The sequence below is a fragment of the Chiroxiphia lanceolata genome, chromosome 6, assembly GCF_009829145.1.
Source record: "Chiroxiphia lanceolata isolate bChiLan1 chromosome 6, bChiLan1.pri, whole genome shotgun sequence".
NCBI lineage: Eukaryota > Metazoa > Chordata > Aves > Passeriformes > Pipridae > Chiroxiphia > Chiroxiphia lanceolata.
The window spans coordinates 33,826,024-33,842,632 of record NC_045642.1 but is presented as its reverse complement, the minus strand read 5'-3'; the positions used below and the strand labels follow the sequence as shown (position 1 = coordinate 33,842,632).

The following is a 16,609-nucleotide window of genomic DNA, read 5'->3' as shown; positions in this document are numbered from 1 at the left end:
CCCACATAAATACAGAAAAAAGTAAATCTGTTTCAGTAAGACTATTCATATTATCCAGTCTGGACACCTGAATATGACAAGTTAAGAAAATTAATTCAGGTAAGTACAAAAGCTGTGGGTGGTTCATTTTAACACTTTCCAGGAGAGCTTACTCTAGCCTGACAATGAGGCAGATGAAATCAAAATCTATTCTACAATATACTGTGTAAAGCACAAGATTTTCAGCCATAGGATTGTGGAAATCAGGCTAAAATGACACTGTTCAGTGTTAGGAGACAAAATTTCAGCTAGCAAAAAAAGAAAAAAAAAAACAGCTCGACTACACTGACTTCAGTGGAGACATCCCAAATACTATCAGCTAGGAATCTGGCACTGCTATAAGAAAGGTTTAGTTTGCAGGCTACCATTGTTAAATCTGGTACTTTTAGTTAAGATACATATCTTCTTGCAGACTGTAACAAAAGAAACAACCAAAACAGAATTTTAACAAAGGGCATCACTCCAGGTAAGTGTCAAAGAATAAACCAGCTCTCTAAAAGAAGGTGAAAAAATGTAGTCCTTGGCACACTATGATGTAGAAATGGATGAACTACCAGAGGTACAAGTCCATAGAATGGTATAATTACTTCCTTTATATCTTTCCTCTCTTCTGATTATGTACGTATATTTTAAAGGTCCTCCATCCTTCAAAAGGGCATAGGAGGAGGGGGACTGGCTTTGTATAGTTCCTGGTAAGAAATCCTAATCTCAACACTGGCATAAGCTGGAGGTGTCTATACATTTGAGCACTTCCTGTTTTCACTTTGTGATCAAATATGTTCTTTGCAGGGAAAATAGGGGAGCACTTGAGGGAGGAAAGCAGAGATGTCTGAGAGGCTAATTGAGTGTACTAAGGAATCCTGGATGTAGAGGAAAAGGAGTCTTCCAAAGCTATGAATAAACTCGTGGCTTGGGTCAGATTTCTTGTTGTTTCTTTTCTTTAACCACCTTTGAACTCAAGTAAAAACAGCCTTAAATGTCAGGTTTACCTTTCTGATGTTGTAATTTTTATGTACTATTGAAAAGCTTATACTACCAGACTAGGATTTCCTCTACTTTCTTAAACACTGGATATTATCCAGAAATAGCATACACATTTCCAGCCAATTCATCCTTAGATCTTTCATCTTCTGGTACTGTTGTAATTCCAAATGTAAGACAGAGCTCAGTAAGTGAACGAGAACATGACAGAAGCTCTTGCTCCTTGCATTTGATTTCCAACAATAAAAATGTGCATGTGTATCCTATTTCAAATATAATTAAAATTAGTGCAAAATGGAAGCTGTGATAGGGGTTAGAAATTGTTTTGAAAGACACAGCCTGTCAGACACATTCATTCTGCATCAGACTTCAAGTGCCTGTCTCTTCAAAAAAGCCACTTAGGCCATTCAGTTTTTAAAACTGACTGCCTTAGGAGTTTGCAAACCGATTGAATAAAGGAAAAAAATAGCATTTTATTTAAAATCATAAGTAAATACAATTAGTCAGAACTGAGTTACTCTTTTGGAATTTGTCAGTCTAAAGGACTTTCAGGTTTAATCCATGACATAAGAGATGAACTGCCTGCCACTGCCTCTCCTTCCAGGGAAATCAGAGGTTAATGATTTTTGTCATATTGAGACTAACAGCTAACAATTGCTACAGTTGGCCTTTAGTATTTTATTTGTCCTTTTGAGGTATTCAGAATAGGTGACAATGGCTTGCAGTTGAGAACATATGTAGAGAGACCCCTGTGGCTTATGGAAAAGTTGCTCCATGCTGGTTGGGTGTTTGTAAAAAAAATACATCCAGAGCTCTTTTATGTTCCCCTCCTTAATGAATGCATGAATGTCAAAATGTACCAATGGCCCATTCAGGGGGCAAAGCCTAAGCAGCTCCTTCTTTAAGAACACATCCTGAGATGTAAAATACATTTGCTTAACAAATTAAAATAATGAGATAATTCAATTAGTTTCTTTAAAAAAAAAGGGAGGAAGAAAAAAGGGTACATCAGGGGATTATTGTAATACATGAACAGGTCATACAGCACAAAGGAGGAACAAACCAATTTGAAATAAGGTTAGACTAGTAATGAAGGAATGTACATTGAATCATGGACCACCATTGTAAAGATATTTACTTGAAACAATAAAATTGTACATCACAGATTCCCCCTTCAGGCTCAGCTAGCATTGCATTTTGAATGGGCAAGCTAATTTGAGAAAAAGTGTGGGATCTTTAAAAGAAAGGAGCTCTCTTCCTTCCCTGCACGTGTTTATGGCAAGAATCTTTCTGAATTTACATTGCACTGGTCAGGGGTCTCCATTATCAGTTTGCAGGTCTGAGAATTACAGCACAGTAAATCTTTCAACACCTGCAAACTCATTAAAGCCTGGATGGTAAAAGGTTTGAGGCTTTCTCGTGTTCATTTAATCTGATTTCTGTGAGGCCATCCTCACCAGTGGTGGCAAATTTCCTTAATTCATGCAGGATGGAGAGGGTCAGGAGAAAGAATAGAAACAAGGAAAGGGGATTTCAAAAAGCCAGGACGACTTTCCTCACGACAAGCAAGAGGCAGTTGACTGTTTAATAAGCAAGTGTCAAATGCTTTCAAGGAGCACATAAGAAAAAAAGGCAGGGAAAAAACCCCAACAAGATACCACAAATTTCATAAGAGGAAATAGAGTTAGTACAGAGATGGCTATACAAACCAAACTTATTTGTGGCCCTGCTTTTCTCTGTCTGCCTGTAATACTCCTCTAAAAATACCCTACAGCTAAATGAAAAACCTTCCACTCACACTCACTCGACATCCAAATTAAAAACATTTTACAGGTTAGTAAATCTCCAGCTGAGGTGATGTAGCAAAGAACAGCTGTGAAGTAATTTTGATAATGATGAGAATAATAAGCACATGGCAAGGTTCAGGGCTTTGCTGTTGCAGCTTCAGTGCTCCTGAATAGATAAAAGTGATTAAATACTCCTGATTATCCTTGACCAATATGTAATGGATTTACAGCCCTTTCAATTAGTCAGTATTTGCTTAGGACTCATTATTTTGTCTTTGGTTAAGTAATCAGCCCAGAGACTCATGTTCTGTCTAATTCCTCTGAGCCAAGTGGGTACAGGGCACCTGACCTTTGAAATGGCCATAGCTGGGAGGCAGGAATAACCACTACTCCAGCGGAGACACTGGCTATTCCAGCTAATCCTGACCCCACAGGCCAGATCAATGCACCTTAGTTTGCTACTAATGTCCTTACATCAAAATGATGGTTTAGAAATGTGAATCTGTCACTCCCCCCTTTAGCTGTGCTGCTAGCAGAGCAGTTCAATAGTCCCTATCATAAATAGATCGGGTCCTGAAATCATTACTCAGTAACCAACATCAGCTACCGTGAAAATTTATAAAACTTTGGTAGAAAAAGAGGTAGTTAATTACAGTTAGCTTTTTAAGCCTTATCAAGCGAGAAACAATTGTAAAGTGAAAGGAAGAAGAAAATCAATTGATAATTTTACCGGTTTCTGTTATTTCCCACATGAAATAAACTACAAACAGTGACACTAGATTTTCTATGGAACCGTGTTTTGATGCTTAAGTGAAGCTATAATGACAACAGAACACCAACGTATAAAACTAATAGCAAGAAGAGGATAAAGACAGACCACGGAAAGAATTGCTATGTCACATATTTAATCTCTCTCCCCCAAATGTGATTATGGCTAGTTTTTAATATTAATGGACTTGAAGAGAAGCTAAAAAGGTGCTTATTCTCTCTGTTACACAACTGAAAAATTGGGGAATCTGGAAGCCTTCTATATTTCTCACAAAAAAGTAACAATGACAACTTTACAAGCTGCTCCTTTGACTCCCTAACACCCACAGTGTATGTCAGCATGCACAGACCAGGGCTCCCTCTTTCACCACATACATATGAAGTTTGTGTAAACAGAGGCCAGCAATAAACAATCCAGAGGGCAGAACTTTGTATGTGCTAAAGCAAGAACCCCCTTTTTGTTGTCTGTAGGAAGATTTTGAATAGTTCAAAGCCAAAATTGGTTACTTCATATATAGCTGGTGTTCCACGCTAAGGCGTTGTACTCTCTTTCTTTTTCTTTCTATAGGTATGTATATGTGTATATATACACACACATATAGATAGATTTCTTTGAGATTTGTCATGATTCCAAGACCCAAGAAAAAAAATCTGGAAGAAAAAAAAAGCAACAAAAACTGAGCCCTAGTAATGGTCCAAAAATTATGGGGACAATTGATTTCTAGTAATGATTAATAAACCTCATTAGGCACATGAATAGAAATCTGTTTTGGTTTTGGGCACCACTTACTGTGAGATGTTGGAAAAGCCACGCTCTCATGATATTTGTTGCTACTTTGGGGAAAATGCCTCTTTTCTTCTGACGCTTTTTGTCCTTGTCTGGATCATCATCATCTCCTGTACCAGGTGAGGCTACACTGTTGTCTAAACCATCTCCTACAACAAAGAGAAAAACAAGAAGGAGGAGACGTTTAATGAACAAAATATAGAAGCCAAAAAGTATCATTAAGTACCAAGTCACTACCACAGTTTTTTGGGGTTTTTTTTTGCTAGATCAGGCACATGTATAAGAACATTATATAAGAACACTGATACAAATATGTAAAAATTAAAAACTGTGTCTCTTCAAATACTAATTTTGGTTTCATACATGCATATATCATTAATTCAATTATAACTGTGTGCTTGACATAGTGCAATAGTTCTTTGTCAATTATCGGATTCAATGTGGGAAAACCTGCCACAAGAAAACCCATTTACTGTAAATGCATCCCTACAACCATTCTGAATATATACGTATAAGTAATCAAGTTAAATGTTCTGTAGTCTATATATTCAAGGCTCTCTGCAGAGGTGGCAGTAACCATGTCACTGTTCAGTGCACATAACACACTGTCAGATGAGCCACTCCCCGTAACCATCACCTCCCAGCACACATACATACGCACTTGCAAACACGTACACCTAGCATGACCCTGCATATAGCATTTGCATGACATGAAAACTTCTACGTCTCTGCATCAGTGATTATTATCATTAAAAAAAAGATGCACATCAAGGTAGAGCTCTCACTTAATCAGAACTTTCCATCAACATCTTTCTCTTCTGTGCTTTTTCCTGGCATTAATTGTGCATTAGCAAAAATCATTTACTTTTAACAGTCATAGTTATTTTTTCTTGCCCTCCAGCAAAAATGCCTTGAAAGCCTGCCTGGAGGGCATCTAAATTATGTATCTGAAAAACTCTTCTGGCAAGGCATTGCAGGACCCCTACTTTCTTAAAATTCATACGAGCACGTCTTCCTGTTTTTGGGAAGGCATCAATCAAGTGCAGCAATATATGCCATATTCCTGCATTAATATTTGAACTAATAACTTTAAAAAAAGGAAAGAAACAAGATCCGACTTGTGGCATAATCAAATGCAAAATAAATGAAGAATACTGGGACAGCACTGAGACTTTATAGATTGCTGTGTTTTCCTTACACATCATTAGCCCGGAGCCACACGAAAGAGGAAAACAGAGAAGTGGAGAGTTTATGCTCCCTGCTGGTGTTTAAGAAGCTGAGGTCCTGGAAGGACATCTGGGAATTGTGCTGAGACGGTGGTTTTTGTAATTTAAGAATAGACATTCATTAGCAGTAAATGCCATAAATCCCATGCTAAGTAAAAACCTTGTCCAAGAAAGCCTAAAACAATAAACTCTGTGCTCAATGTAGCCTGAGCTAGACGGTCCATAGCTTCCTGAGGAATGCTATAGATTCACAAGCTAATTCCTGTAGCTTCGTCTAGATCTGTAGTGCTACTAAAAGAAATACATTGCTGCTACATACAGTCCATTTGCTTCAAAACTTGCATTTCAGCTCCATCTTCCCACGCCAGATCACCCTTCTTGTACTGCCTCCCCTCTGAAAAACCAACCCTTTTGGACCGGAGAGAACAGAAAAAGCCACAGCAAAGAGCTGGCAGATTAATTTTATTGACATTTCCATTTTCGCTGCAATGTGATACCCTCCATCACATGGAAGAGATGACCCTCACTATTTACAGACTGACAGGCCACTTCATTACAACCACGCTGCCCCAAGGCAGAGCAGCTCCTTTCCATCTGCCCAAACACCAGAGCAAGACCCTAAAGTCGCTGCTCTCTTTCTCATGCTCTGTTTCTTTTTTCTTTTTTTTTTTTGTTTTGTTTTTTTATTTTGTGTTTTGTTTTCTTTCTGTTAATGATAGAGAAAGGAGAGCCAAATCATAGTAAACTAATCAAAGAGATTACAGAAGCTCTAAACTCTGTAACCAACTGTTCACTCTTGCAATAAATTGGTTATTTAGAAAGCACTCCTTTTGACTGCTCTCTTCCCCTCCATATAATCCACCCTACTCCTCTGTCTCTCACTGACACGCGTGCGCACGCACACATACACACACGCGCGCGCACACACACACACACTTTCCACTATGCCAAGGAACTGCTGCAAGGCAAATTCTCACAAACACTAATGGCTTCTGACTGCTCCTTGGCAACCCCAGCATTTTAACCTGGGTGGATATGCTCTCCAAAATACAGACACTGGAGCTATCTCATCAGCTGTTCATGTGACACAGATGGAGAGTGGCTATTAGGAGCCAGGCAATGGGCCTTGGGGATCTGAGGTGCTGTACTGTAGCCTCAGGCAATTTTGAAAAGCAGTACCCGGAGATGGGGGGAAAAAATCCCTACTGAAAGTGTAAGTTTGAAGTCAGTCAGTTTGTTTGTCTATCTGTCGTGCGGATAAAGATATCTTTGTCTCTTTATGTAAAACCAATGCGTGTATGCACAGGATGCGTGGAGCTGTAAAACTTCTGCTCTGCACCATCTTTTCAAACCACAGAAGCACAAGTTCATTCTGTATGGACAAATTCCTGTCTATCTGCATATACATTCTCTCCTGTATGTGAGCATCCTCAGTAGGAGTCGACTGCATACTAAATCAATGGACCTTTTGAAGAGGTTATTATTATCTTGGTTTTAAAAAGCTAGTAGCAGCCCAAGAAAGGAAAGTTTAGCTAAAGCTCCCATTGCCCTCCCACTCTAATGAGCAGCTGAAATTGTAAGAGTTGGTGCCTCCTTAATTTGTTCCATAACCCCATGAAAGGAAATTCAAATGTTGCACCTCCAAATTATATGAGAAAAAAAATATGGCGAGATTTGTTGCTCCTGGTGAATCACTAGCCCAATCTTGTGTAACCTGTCATATCTTTAATAGGACTACAACTGCTCGCATTAGTGGATACAGTTTCCAGTAGGAAGAAATCATAGAAATAGCCCATAAACTGTCTTTTCCGAGATGGAATGATATACTTCTTGCATATGGAGGGTCTGATCTTATAAATATATCCAAATAAATATCAGTTACATTACATGAAGACAAATAAATTACCAGAACTGAAATAAGATTAACAGACAGGAAGGTAACTTTATGGTAGACTGGATTAACTATATTTGAACTACTCTATGAAGGAATCAAAATTTAAATCATTTAAATCATCATTACAAGTGAGTCTGCTTATGTGATCTGTTCATATCCTGGATTGGAAGAGTAGAGTCAAATCCTAAATTGTATGGAAAGTGCAATTGTCCAAACACAGTTATCCCAGTTTTCTGGAGGAGAAATTTAGCCTTGATTTTGGCCCACTGTCTCTCTATTTCACCAGCACCAAAAAAAACAATAAAAAATTAAGGATGGCTTTCTCCTCTTTCCACACTGTTCACTCATTTATTCTCTTGCAAAGAGTAGAATTGATTGCAAAACCCTATCACTGTTCTAGGAAAGAGGAGAATTCTTCAAATGGCTCTCTCTTTGTGGAGGTGTCAATGAACTATGCAGAATTCAAGCCAGTAGAGAATTAGGCATTTTACCCAGCTTGTTTAAGATAACAGTAATGCTATGAAATAGTCTCGATAACCCTTATAAAAGATGGAGAGACTTTACAAGAAACTTTGTAAAGTGACCCGCATGGGATTCCTTGAAGACTGCCTCTTCTAGGGGAAGGTTTTGTGGAGGAGGCTGAAGATACAAGTCTTCTTTACACAGTGTGAAGTTGGGCTTCCACACTAGCTCTGTGTTCTGGCACTCTTAGCATATGTTGAGTTGCCTTCCACAAGATAAATTGTTTTGCACTGAAAGCAAAGGAGACTACCACTTTTAAAAAATATCAAAGAAATAGTTACAGCAGGGTTTCCATTGCACCATAATTCCAACTTAACTTGCTGCAAACTCATTTCCTTGGACAGACAAGCTTGCTGACCCCAATGTTCATGTGCTAAGGACCCTTCAAGCAACAGAGTCCAGTTCTACAGAAAGCCTGTCCAACCTTATTGTATCAATGAATTCTTCTCTGTCAGTCCTCCACACTATCACTATTATCTCAACCCTTCTCAAGTCTTTTCTTGTGTTCCTCACAGAGTAAAGACCCGGCAACAGATGAAGCAAGTGTTGTTTAGAAGCTGCTCATCCTGTGTTTTCACGACTTGTGAACAGGACAAATAACAAACTCCCAATCTATGCAAAATGATAACTGAAAAGGACAACCTAGTCAGGCCAAAGCACAGCAGGCTGGTAACAGTCCAAATTCAAACTATAGAAATAGTTCCTGTTACCATTATAACAAGTAGAGCAGTTGAAAAAGTGATTTCTGGAAAAGTACATTTCAGCACCCAGTGTTTGAGTTTCTTCACCATCAGAGGTCCCTTTTCTAAAAATATTGGAAGCAATATGAAAAGAAAGCTAAAGGATTCTGAAAACAAAAGCTGCAGTGTACTATGCTGATCTTAAGTAACCTCCTCTACAATCTTGCAGTCTAATATTTTGATGGAGTGGAATATGTAGATATAAATGCAAAACAAAGAAGAGACTGCATGTAGCCTATATTCACAATTTGCCATTATGTGTTTGTTTGTACTTATAATGCATCCTTCTGGACACATAAGTATTTAAAACCATTATTAATAAGGACATTCAACTTAGTAATATAATCCATATCACCACCAGAGAAAAATCTTAAAAATCTGGTAAATTACCACTGCCAAAAAGCTGGAAAGAGAACTGTCTGAAGAAGTTTTTGAAGATAAGACAGTCTGTGTTGTAGGGAGAACTAATAGAGAGGGAAGGTCAGCTCCAGAATAAAAGACCCTTCAGGAGAAGTCCTTATCTCCATTCCATCCAGTTAAAATCATCAGGCTTTTAGCTTTACAGCTCCAGTAGATCACAGCCCTTTGAATAAAGTCCTGGCTATGGATTGGGGTTTTTTTTCTCCTCCTCTTAATGATCCCTGTTCAAGGAAGTTGACTTAAGTCTCCTCACACCAGAGAAGCCATACTTGTCTCCTGCAGCTTACTTCCTAGGGAAACTGAGTAAAGATGGATTATGGGTGGCAAACCTGGGACTTTGAAAATCACGAGCAATTCAAGTGGGCATCCCAGCTTACAGATGTGCCATCATCATCAGTGCTCTGCCAGTATGCGTGCTGGTTTTGCTAAATTACTGCTGGAGGAAAGGAGACATAGAAGCTGTTCAAACCTGGCAGGCATGCTCAGCCACCACTTTCCGGAGTGGAGTATCCTCAAGTGAGCTGCTGTAATCAGACCACTGTGTCTCTCCCATTTTGTGTGTCTGAGACACCAGGCACATATCTCATGGTGCTCTGTTCTATGTCTCAGTGAGCATCTTGGAGAGAAAGGCAGGTTGGACACTGGTGCACTAGAGGGAATAGGAAGACTTCGGATATGCAGCACTACCATCTCTCTTACTACAGAAAATGTTATTCTTTTGCCCTTCTAGAAGCAGTAAGGAGACAAAGAGCTGGGCTTCTCTCTTGCTATTCTTTGGAAGATATTTATGATCTTTTGCTGTCCCGAATAAAACCCAGTAATTCCACTGTAAAGATGACATGTACGAATTTCACACAAGGCATGAATAACTATTGAAAATTCAGATAGGAGGAAAACCTAAGCCACTATCAGACTTCACCTACAAAGCCATTCTACATGATCTAATTACATCCTTGCATAGTTTGTCAGTCAGGAGCAAGTCCCTATTGCCATCTCACAATATGTCCTAAAGGCTTAAAGAGTTGCATGGTATCTTGTATATAAAGTGTATTTCCAAAAAGAGGCAGAATAAAAACTGTTCCTTTTCTATTTCTGGATAGGCACCTCTATACAATCATTAATATATCTCATTTGCAAAAAGGCATTTACAACTGTGGAATGACATTCCAGCTCTGTTATTATAGCCATGCATGCTGTAAAATCAGTGACCTAAGGCTTTCAAATCTGTTTGCAAAACTGTTATGTTTCACATTTCCCCTTTTATATTTTTCAGCCCAAAATTAAGAAAAAAGACTGGCTTTTTTGCGTCCTTAATTTTCTGTGTTTAGAGCTCATGTTTATTTGTGAAGTGAATTGAGAAACCTTAGAGATTCTACCAAAAGCCAAAAATGTATTTTTCTAGCTTTTTTTAAGACAAAAATAATAAACAGCAGTTTAAATGTTAAGGTCTTTTATACAGCCCGAAGGTTCATGATTCGTTCTTTGTAATCCAACATTTTTTCACATCAGGTGAAAAAAGTATTCCAATGCAGACAAGGAGAACAACAGTAAAGCAACCTGCTAATTACTGATCTCTCTTACGTTCCTGCTGTGCTAAACTGTCCAGACATGTTGAAGTGAAATTTTTCTGTGATTTTCAAGTGACTAGTTCATGGCCCACTGCCGTGGAGTGCAGGAGAAGGGACGAAATGCTTTAGTTTACATGCAACATTTACTAACTGTGTGGGTTTTCCGACATTAAAGAGAGGACAGTGACCCATGCCACCTTTTTCACACTCAAAAGAGCACTGAAAAAACAGTCTTCATAGGCTTACCTCAGGCTTCCCTGGCCCTTAACTCCCTCCCCCCAGGGTAGGAGCAGAAAGAGAAAAAAGAAGGGATTTTATGCTCCTTTCTCTTCAACTTTTCAGGCGGTATAAGCAGCATTTAGCAAATTCAGCCTCCAAATGGCTCCAAATGCTCTGAGCTGCAGGGGCTCATCCTTTGTTAGCCTCCCTCTATTTACACAGGATTTACGCAGGCTCTCCACTGAAGAGACCACATGTTTCTGACAGAAAGCACTTCCATTCACACTGCATCAGGCAACAGGATTGTAACCACTGCAGCTTCACGCTGACCTGAGATTAGGGATTTCAGCAACATTGAGATGGTAACAATCTGCTAACTAACGAAAATTATCCATGGAGAACTCTGCTGCTTACTTCAGTTAAAACTACCGTGGCCAGATAGATTAGGTTACTTAAAAGGGCAATTAAGAACTAGCTACTGTCAAGAATATGCATGTCCATCTACAAATAACATACGCATACACAGAAATATCAGCAGGGGAAAAAAAATTTTAAAAAATCATGCTGCAGCTTGGATTAAAACAATTTCACCCACTGGTTGAAGACATAAAGTGTAAAAACAGACAGATGGACACATATGTAAATGTGGCTGCATTTGTTTCTCTGGAACTGGCAAGTTAGTAATAAGAGTATAGTTTAATGATTTATTTTTCGTGGTATTTTCACACTGGTTAACTGGGCAGTGGCAACATCCATACAGAATTTAGGGAGCAGGATAATTCATTCCATCTAATTACTGCTGGGGCAAACAAACTGAAATAGGTGACCTCTCCTGGCTCTACTTTCAAGAAGTCAGCACTAGAACCTGATATCAATCTGGGGATTTTTAAAATTTAGTAATATTTTTTTTAAATCAATTTGACCAGTCAGGATTTCTGCACTGAGATTTTTTTCCCCCAGATTTAGTATTTGTGTCAGGGTTTTCAAATGGATAACACACACACAAGCACAACAAATGTTGCTGTTTGGAGCTTGTGATTTTTTGCTCAATAGCTTTTCATTGGGCAAGAGAAAATTGGATGGGAGCACAGGGCCAGAAAGGACCACATAGATCCAGATTTTTGATGAGTTTTATTTTGACGTTTTAATTTGGCAAATTATTTTGCTTCTGCAGCAAAACAATTCACTTCCATAATAGTAACTCCTGCATGCATCTAATAAGCACTTAAAAAGAACTAGGTATATTCTAAAGTTCTCCATAGTATATCATAATAAAGCTCTTCTGGGCACTCAGTGATTCATTTTTAGTGATCTCTCAAATGCCCTTACCCACAGTTAACACTCAGATTTTATTAAGGAAGAAAGCAGGGACAAATGTCCACTTAAGTCCCAGCTCTCAAATTCAACTCTGCTTGCGCTGCAGTACCTAAATCTAAAGCTTTTCTAATGTTCTATTCACCTCCCCTGTGTGGCATTTCTGCTAACACAAGAGTTCACAATCTTTCAGCCCCAAACACAGAAGGCTGCTATCTTCGAGTCATCCAAGGAATGTGCCAGATACTATCATCTCTCCTGCAATACAAAGAACCAGAAAGAGGCAGAGACCAAAAGGAGACCGTGCTGATCAGGTTACTAAAGTCCAGAAAGTCTTTCCCAGAATGCTAAATGTTAATCTTTGAACCAGCAAATGTTATAATTAAGATCCTTGTAGTTGGAGGAAACGCTAGCCTGAGAAGTCAAAGGTGCAGCCATTTGAAGTTGTATTTTTTGCACATTTATCTTAATCTTACACCCCTCATGCTGGCACAACCACTATCAAGCACTTGTTCTATTCAAGCAAAATTATCATGAATGTCAGTGGCAGTTTTGCCTGAGCAAAGAGTGTAAGACCAGATCCTTGTCTTGTTCAAAGAGAATTGCAAGCACTGCACAATTCCATAGCAGATACACTCATTAAAACTTGTGCTTTATGCTGATTTATTATGCTCTTCTATTTAAAAGTGAAACTCACTTTGTACCTCAACAGGAAAGTGTTCAATGCACTTGTTTCTATACGGTTTTAACTTCAATTCCCACCCTCCCCACCTCAGCACATGTTGGGAAGTTAATTCCCATTTTTTTGGTATCTAGGCTGAAGAAAGCCATTATTAAAATAGGTTTAAGTATTTTATATGCGTTGGTAACTACTTTGCAGTGTGAATGTAAATAGCTGTTATTTTATTTAAATTTTTCGTTCTACTAAACACTGTCACAAAAAGTGTCCTTGTGCTGCAGTCTAATAGAGTTCTTTTAAATCACTTTTTTATATATTTTTAGAGAAGCATTTTTAGTATTCTCATAATAATTCTGTTAAGAATACCAGCTGCAGACTGGCTACAGCTGGGGCAACAATAACAAGTCATTAAAGAACTCAGCAGACAAAAAAAAGTTGGGTTTGTTTTTTTTTAAAAGCACATCTCCTCTAAGAGACTATTTTCCTTTTTGTAGTTCCAGGATAAAGTTTTTAGTTTTCTCAATCAACTGCACAAAAGTAAGTATACATTAAAAAAACTATATTGTATTTAAAGTACCATTTCTTTTCTGTTATCCTTTTATTTATGTCCTTACAGTAGTATCAAATGTGGGCAAAATAGCAAAGTTCAATTAAAATTCTACCTGCAGTTGAAGTTAAGTAATTTAGCTCAATTGTACCTCATCAATATTTAACCTTTAACATTTTGCAGTTGTTTATATATAGCAGAATGTAGAGAACTTTAAAGTAGATGATGGCTAACATCCTGTACTGTTCTTCTTCATTAAATCATTAACGTAGTTCCTTTTAAGAATAAAAGTGACTTTTTTTTTCCAAAGGAAAATAGCCATCAGAGCATCTCAATTTTCCTTACAGCTGTTAAAAGCAGTTATGAACTGTGAGATATTTTAATGTCTTGCAGTTCCCCTTAGATCACATGCTGTTGGACAGAGCATCTTGTTCAGGAGACAGCCCTTAAAATGATGCCCACTAACACAGAAAGAGACCATGTACTGTTCACACTAGAAATCTCTCTTTAGAGGGTTATTTACCTATTAAAAAAGCACCAGTTGAAATATGACATACAAGTACACATGCATAGGATTTTTTCATCATTTCCAAAAAGTAATTAAAAAAGAGTTAGGACTAGAAAGGTAACAGATAGTTATTCCTGAGAGATACTAAGTTAAAAGCTTCAGTTTTTAAAAAGGACATTTGTTAGGCCACAAGTCCAAAATGCACATTGGTCTATTTTAAGACACATTAAAGAAAAAATGGTGGATGTCTGAATGCACAAAAAAAAGATGTTTCAATAGAAAAGTGTCAAAATGAAGCATAAAAGCTTTTTCAGGTGATAAAATATACACAAATGTGTATGTTACATAAAACACAAATAAGAGTACTGTCTTGATATGCATTCACAAACACTTGAACAGCATAAGAAGAGATGTTTGCTGTGAATGCATGGTTCAGAAAAAATTTAAAAATACAAAACAACTCCAAACTTGGCAAGTCTTACATACCATAAGAGCTCCAACACCTATGCACAGTAGGGTGGATTAACCCGCTGGGTGCTGCAGACATATATATGCACCTCCTCCTAAAGTGTTCATTTGGCTGGCAGTCTGGAAAATGCCAGAATGTGAAGGGTTACGTGGGAACACTCACAGTCTGCTCTTGTAGGTTTAAGTTAAAGCCTGTACTTTAAATATAGTGTGCTAGGTATTTGGAAACATAGCTAATACTGTTTATAAGTGTTACACTATTTGGTGCTCAAAACTAAGGATTCAATCAAGTGCTCACTCCCACTGGTGAATCATGTTCCAGACTACAACTGTGTGCTTTGGACCTGTCTGTATTTATTTTCAAGGGTACCATTTTTCAGAAGTCTTTTCCTCCAAGAAGCCTTGTAAAGGTAGAGTGTAAACCATCTATGACTTATGTGCTATAAATATTGGATGTTTAAAAGTGGAAAAAGCCTAAAATGTTTTGTCTTTCAAGTACAGTAGACAGATTAAACGAGCAAGCATATGAAAGCTGAAGCCCCTAGTTAGTCCCTGCCAGTTTCTTAGAGTCTGGCTTCAGCCATGAGGGAAGACAGAGTTAAGAATATCCAAGTGCCTCAAATTGGAAGCAGCAGCAAGCATACAGACGTGAATTCTGGTCAGAAAATTCCAGCTGCTTGACAAAAAAGAAAAAAAAGAAAAAAAGAGAGAGACTACGATATCAGAAAGGCAGATAAGCCACTTATTTTCTTCCATCATATAATTTTACCAATTTGTTTCAGGATAATATGATTAAAAATAAAGTGAAAAAGATGGGATGGGGATGGCCATGGCCACCTCCCTCTGTAGCCAAACTGTCCCATAAGATGCTTTGGATTGCCTTAAGAGATTAAAAGAACTGACATACACATAATTGTGTAGAAACAGGGGGGAAAGTTTTTGACAAATGTTTTGATGAATTGGATTTCGAAAATAAGGAAGCGTAAAAATAGCAAAACCACAGGGTATTGACTTGTTGTAACATTACTTGCTTAAAAGTTCACAGCACAAACTGAGACACTTGATGTTTTGCCTTTTTGCTCATAACTTGTAATTCCATTTCAAGTCTTTCATTGTAGCAGAAAATATTACAAAACACAAATATGCAGTGTCTACAAAGTCTTCCTAGACTGGTTTGTATCCCTGAGCTTTTTCTAAGGAAGAATCTCACGAGTTGGACTCCAGAGAACTATGACCCTTCTCCCCCGCTTCAGAGAAGATAGGGTTGGCTCTGTGTAGAGACCCCAAATGAAAAACCTGGCAAGTTATGAGACTTCTCTTTCTTCAGGTTCAGATGGGGAAAACTGAGTTACCCTCTGGATCTAGATTCTCCTAGCCAGAGAGCTGACCCATCTGCCATAAGATCAAATATAAGCCCCACCAATCAAGTAGCAGTCCAGGCTAAATGTGCTGATGCAACAAATTTCCAGATCTTGATCACACTAGGCAGGGGAGTCATTCTTCTCAGTGATGAAGTCACTGAATGCACTCTTAAGGAGATAAAAAATTAAGAACTGGCTGACTTTGCACCATTTGAGTGAGTTATTCGCCACTGACCCAGAACGACAGAACTGTCATGTTCCGACACCAGCTAGGAATGACTATAGACATGGTCATCTCTGACTCCTTGCTGCAAGTCTGTAAGGAGGAAACAGGAATCATTTCTGAGCTGGTTAGTGGCATCAATCCAGAAACTACAGTGTTTAAATGCATTATGCATTAGAAGAAACTTCACACAGTTTCTCCATCTCTCTCTCCTTCTCCCCCTCTTCTTAAAAACTTGGTGAAATGATGCCAATGAGAGGGCTCAGTACTCAAAACAAAAAAGAAAGCAAATAACATTTCAGTGATAAAGATTCGCCTCAAAGACATTAACCCCCCTTGAAATGTTATAGTTAAGATATTTTTACCTGTGTTTTGCTATGTCAGCTTTTAAAACTTATCAGAGATTTATACAGCATATAAGAATTCAGATGCTAATAGCATTAGAGCATTATCTAACACAAGATATTCTATTCCTTTCTCTGTTATTGGCTCAGAAACTGACCTTCAGAAAACTTTAGGGAAAGGATTTTTCAAACTGCTCAAATAAGCAAGGAACAA

General features: G+C 38.2%; 1 protein-coding gene across 4 annotated transcripts in view; it reads right to left on the bottom strand.

Moving 5' to 3' along the window:
* Positions 1-16,609, bottom strand: part of MEIS2 (Meis homeobox 2) — a 172,077-nt gene that overhangs the window by 115,724 nt on the left and 39,744 nt on the right. For all 4 annotated transcript variants that reach the window (XM_032691158.1, XM_032691161.1, XM_032691157.1 and 1 more), the window contains one exon: positions 4,366-4,511. In XM_032691158.1, coding sequence (XP_032547049.1) covers positions 4,366-4,511 — 146 coding nt within the window. The remainder of the gene's footprint in view (positions 1-4,365; positions 4,512-16,609) is intronic.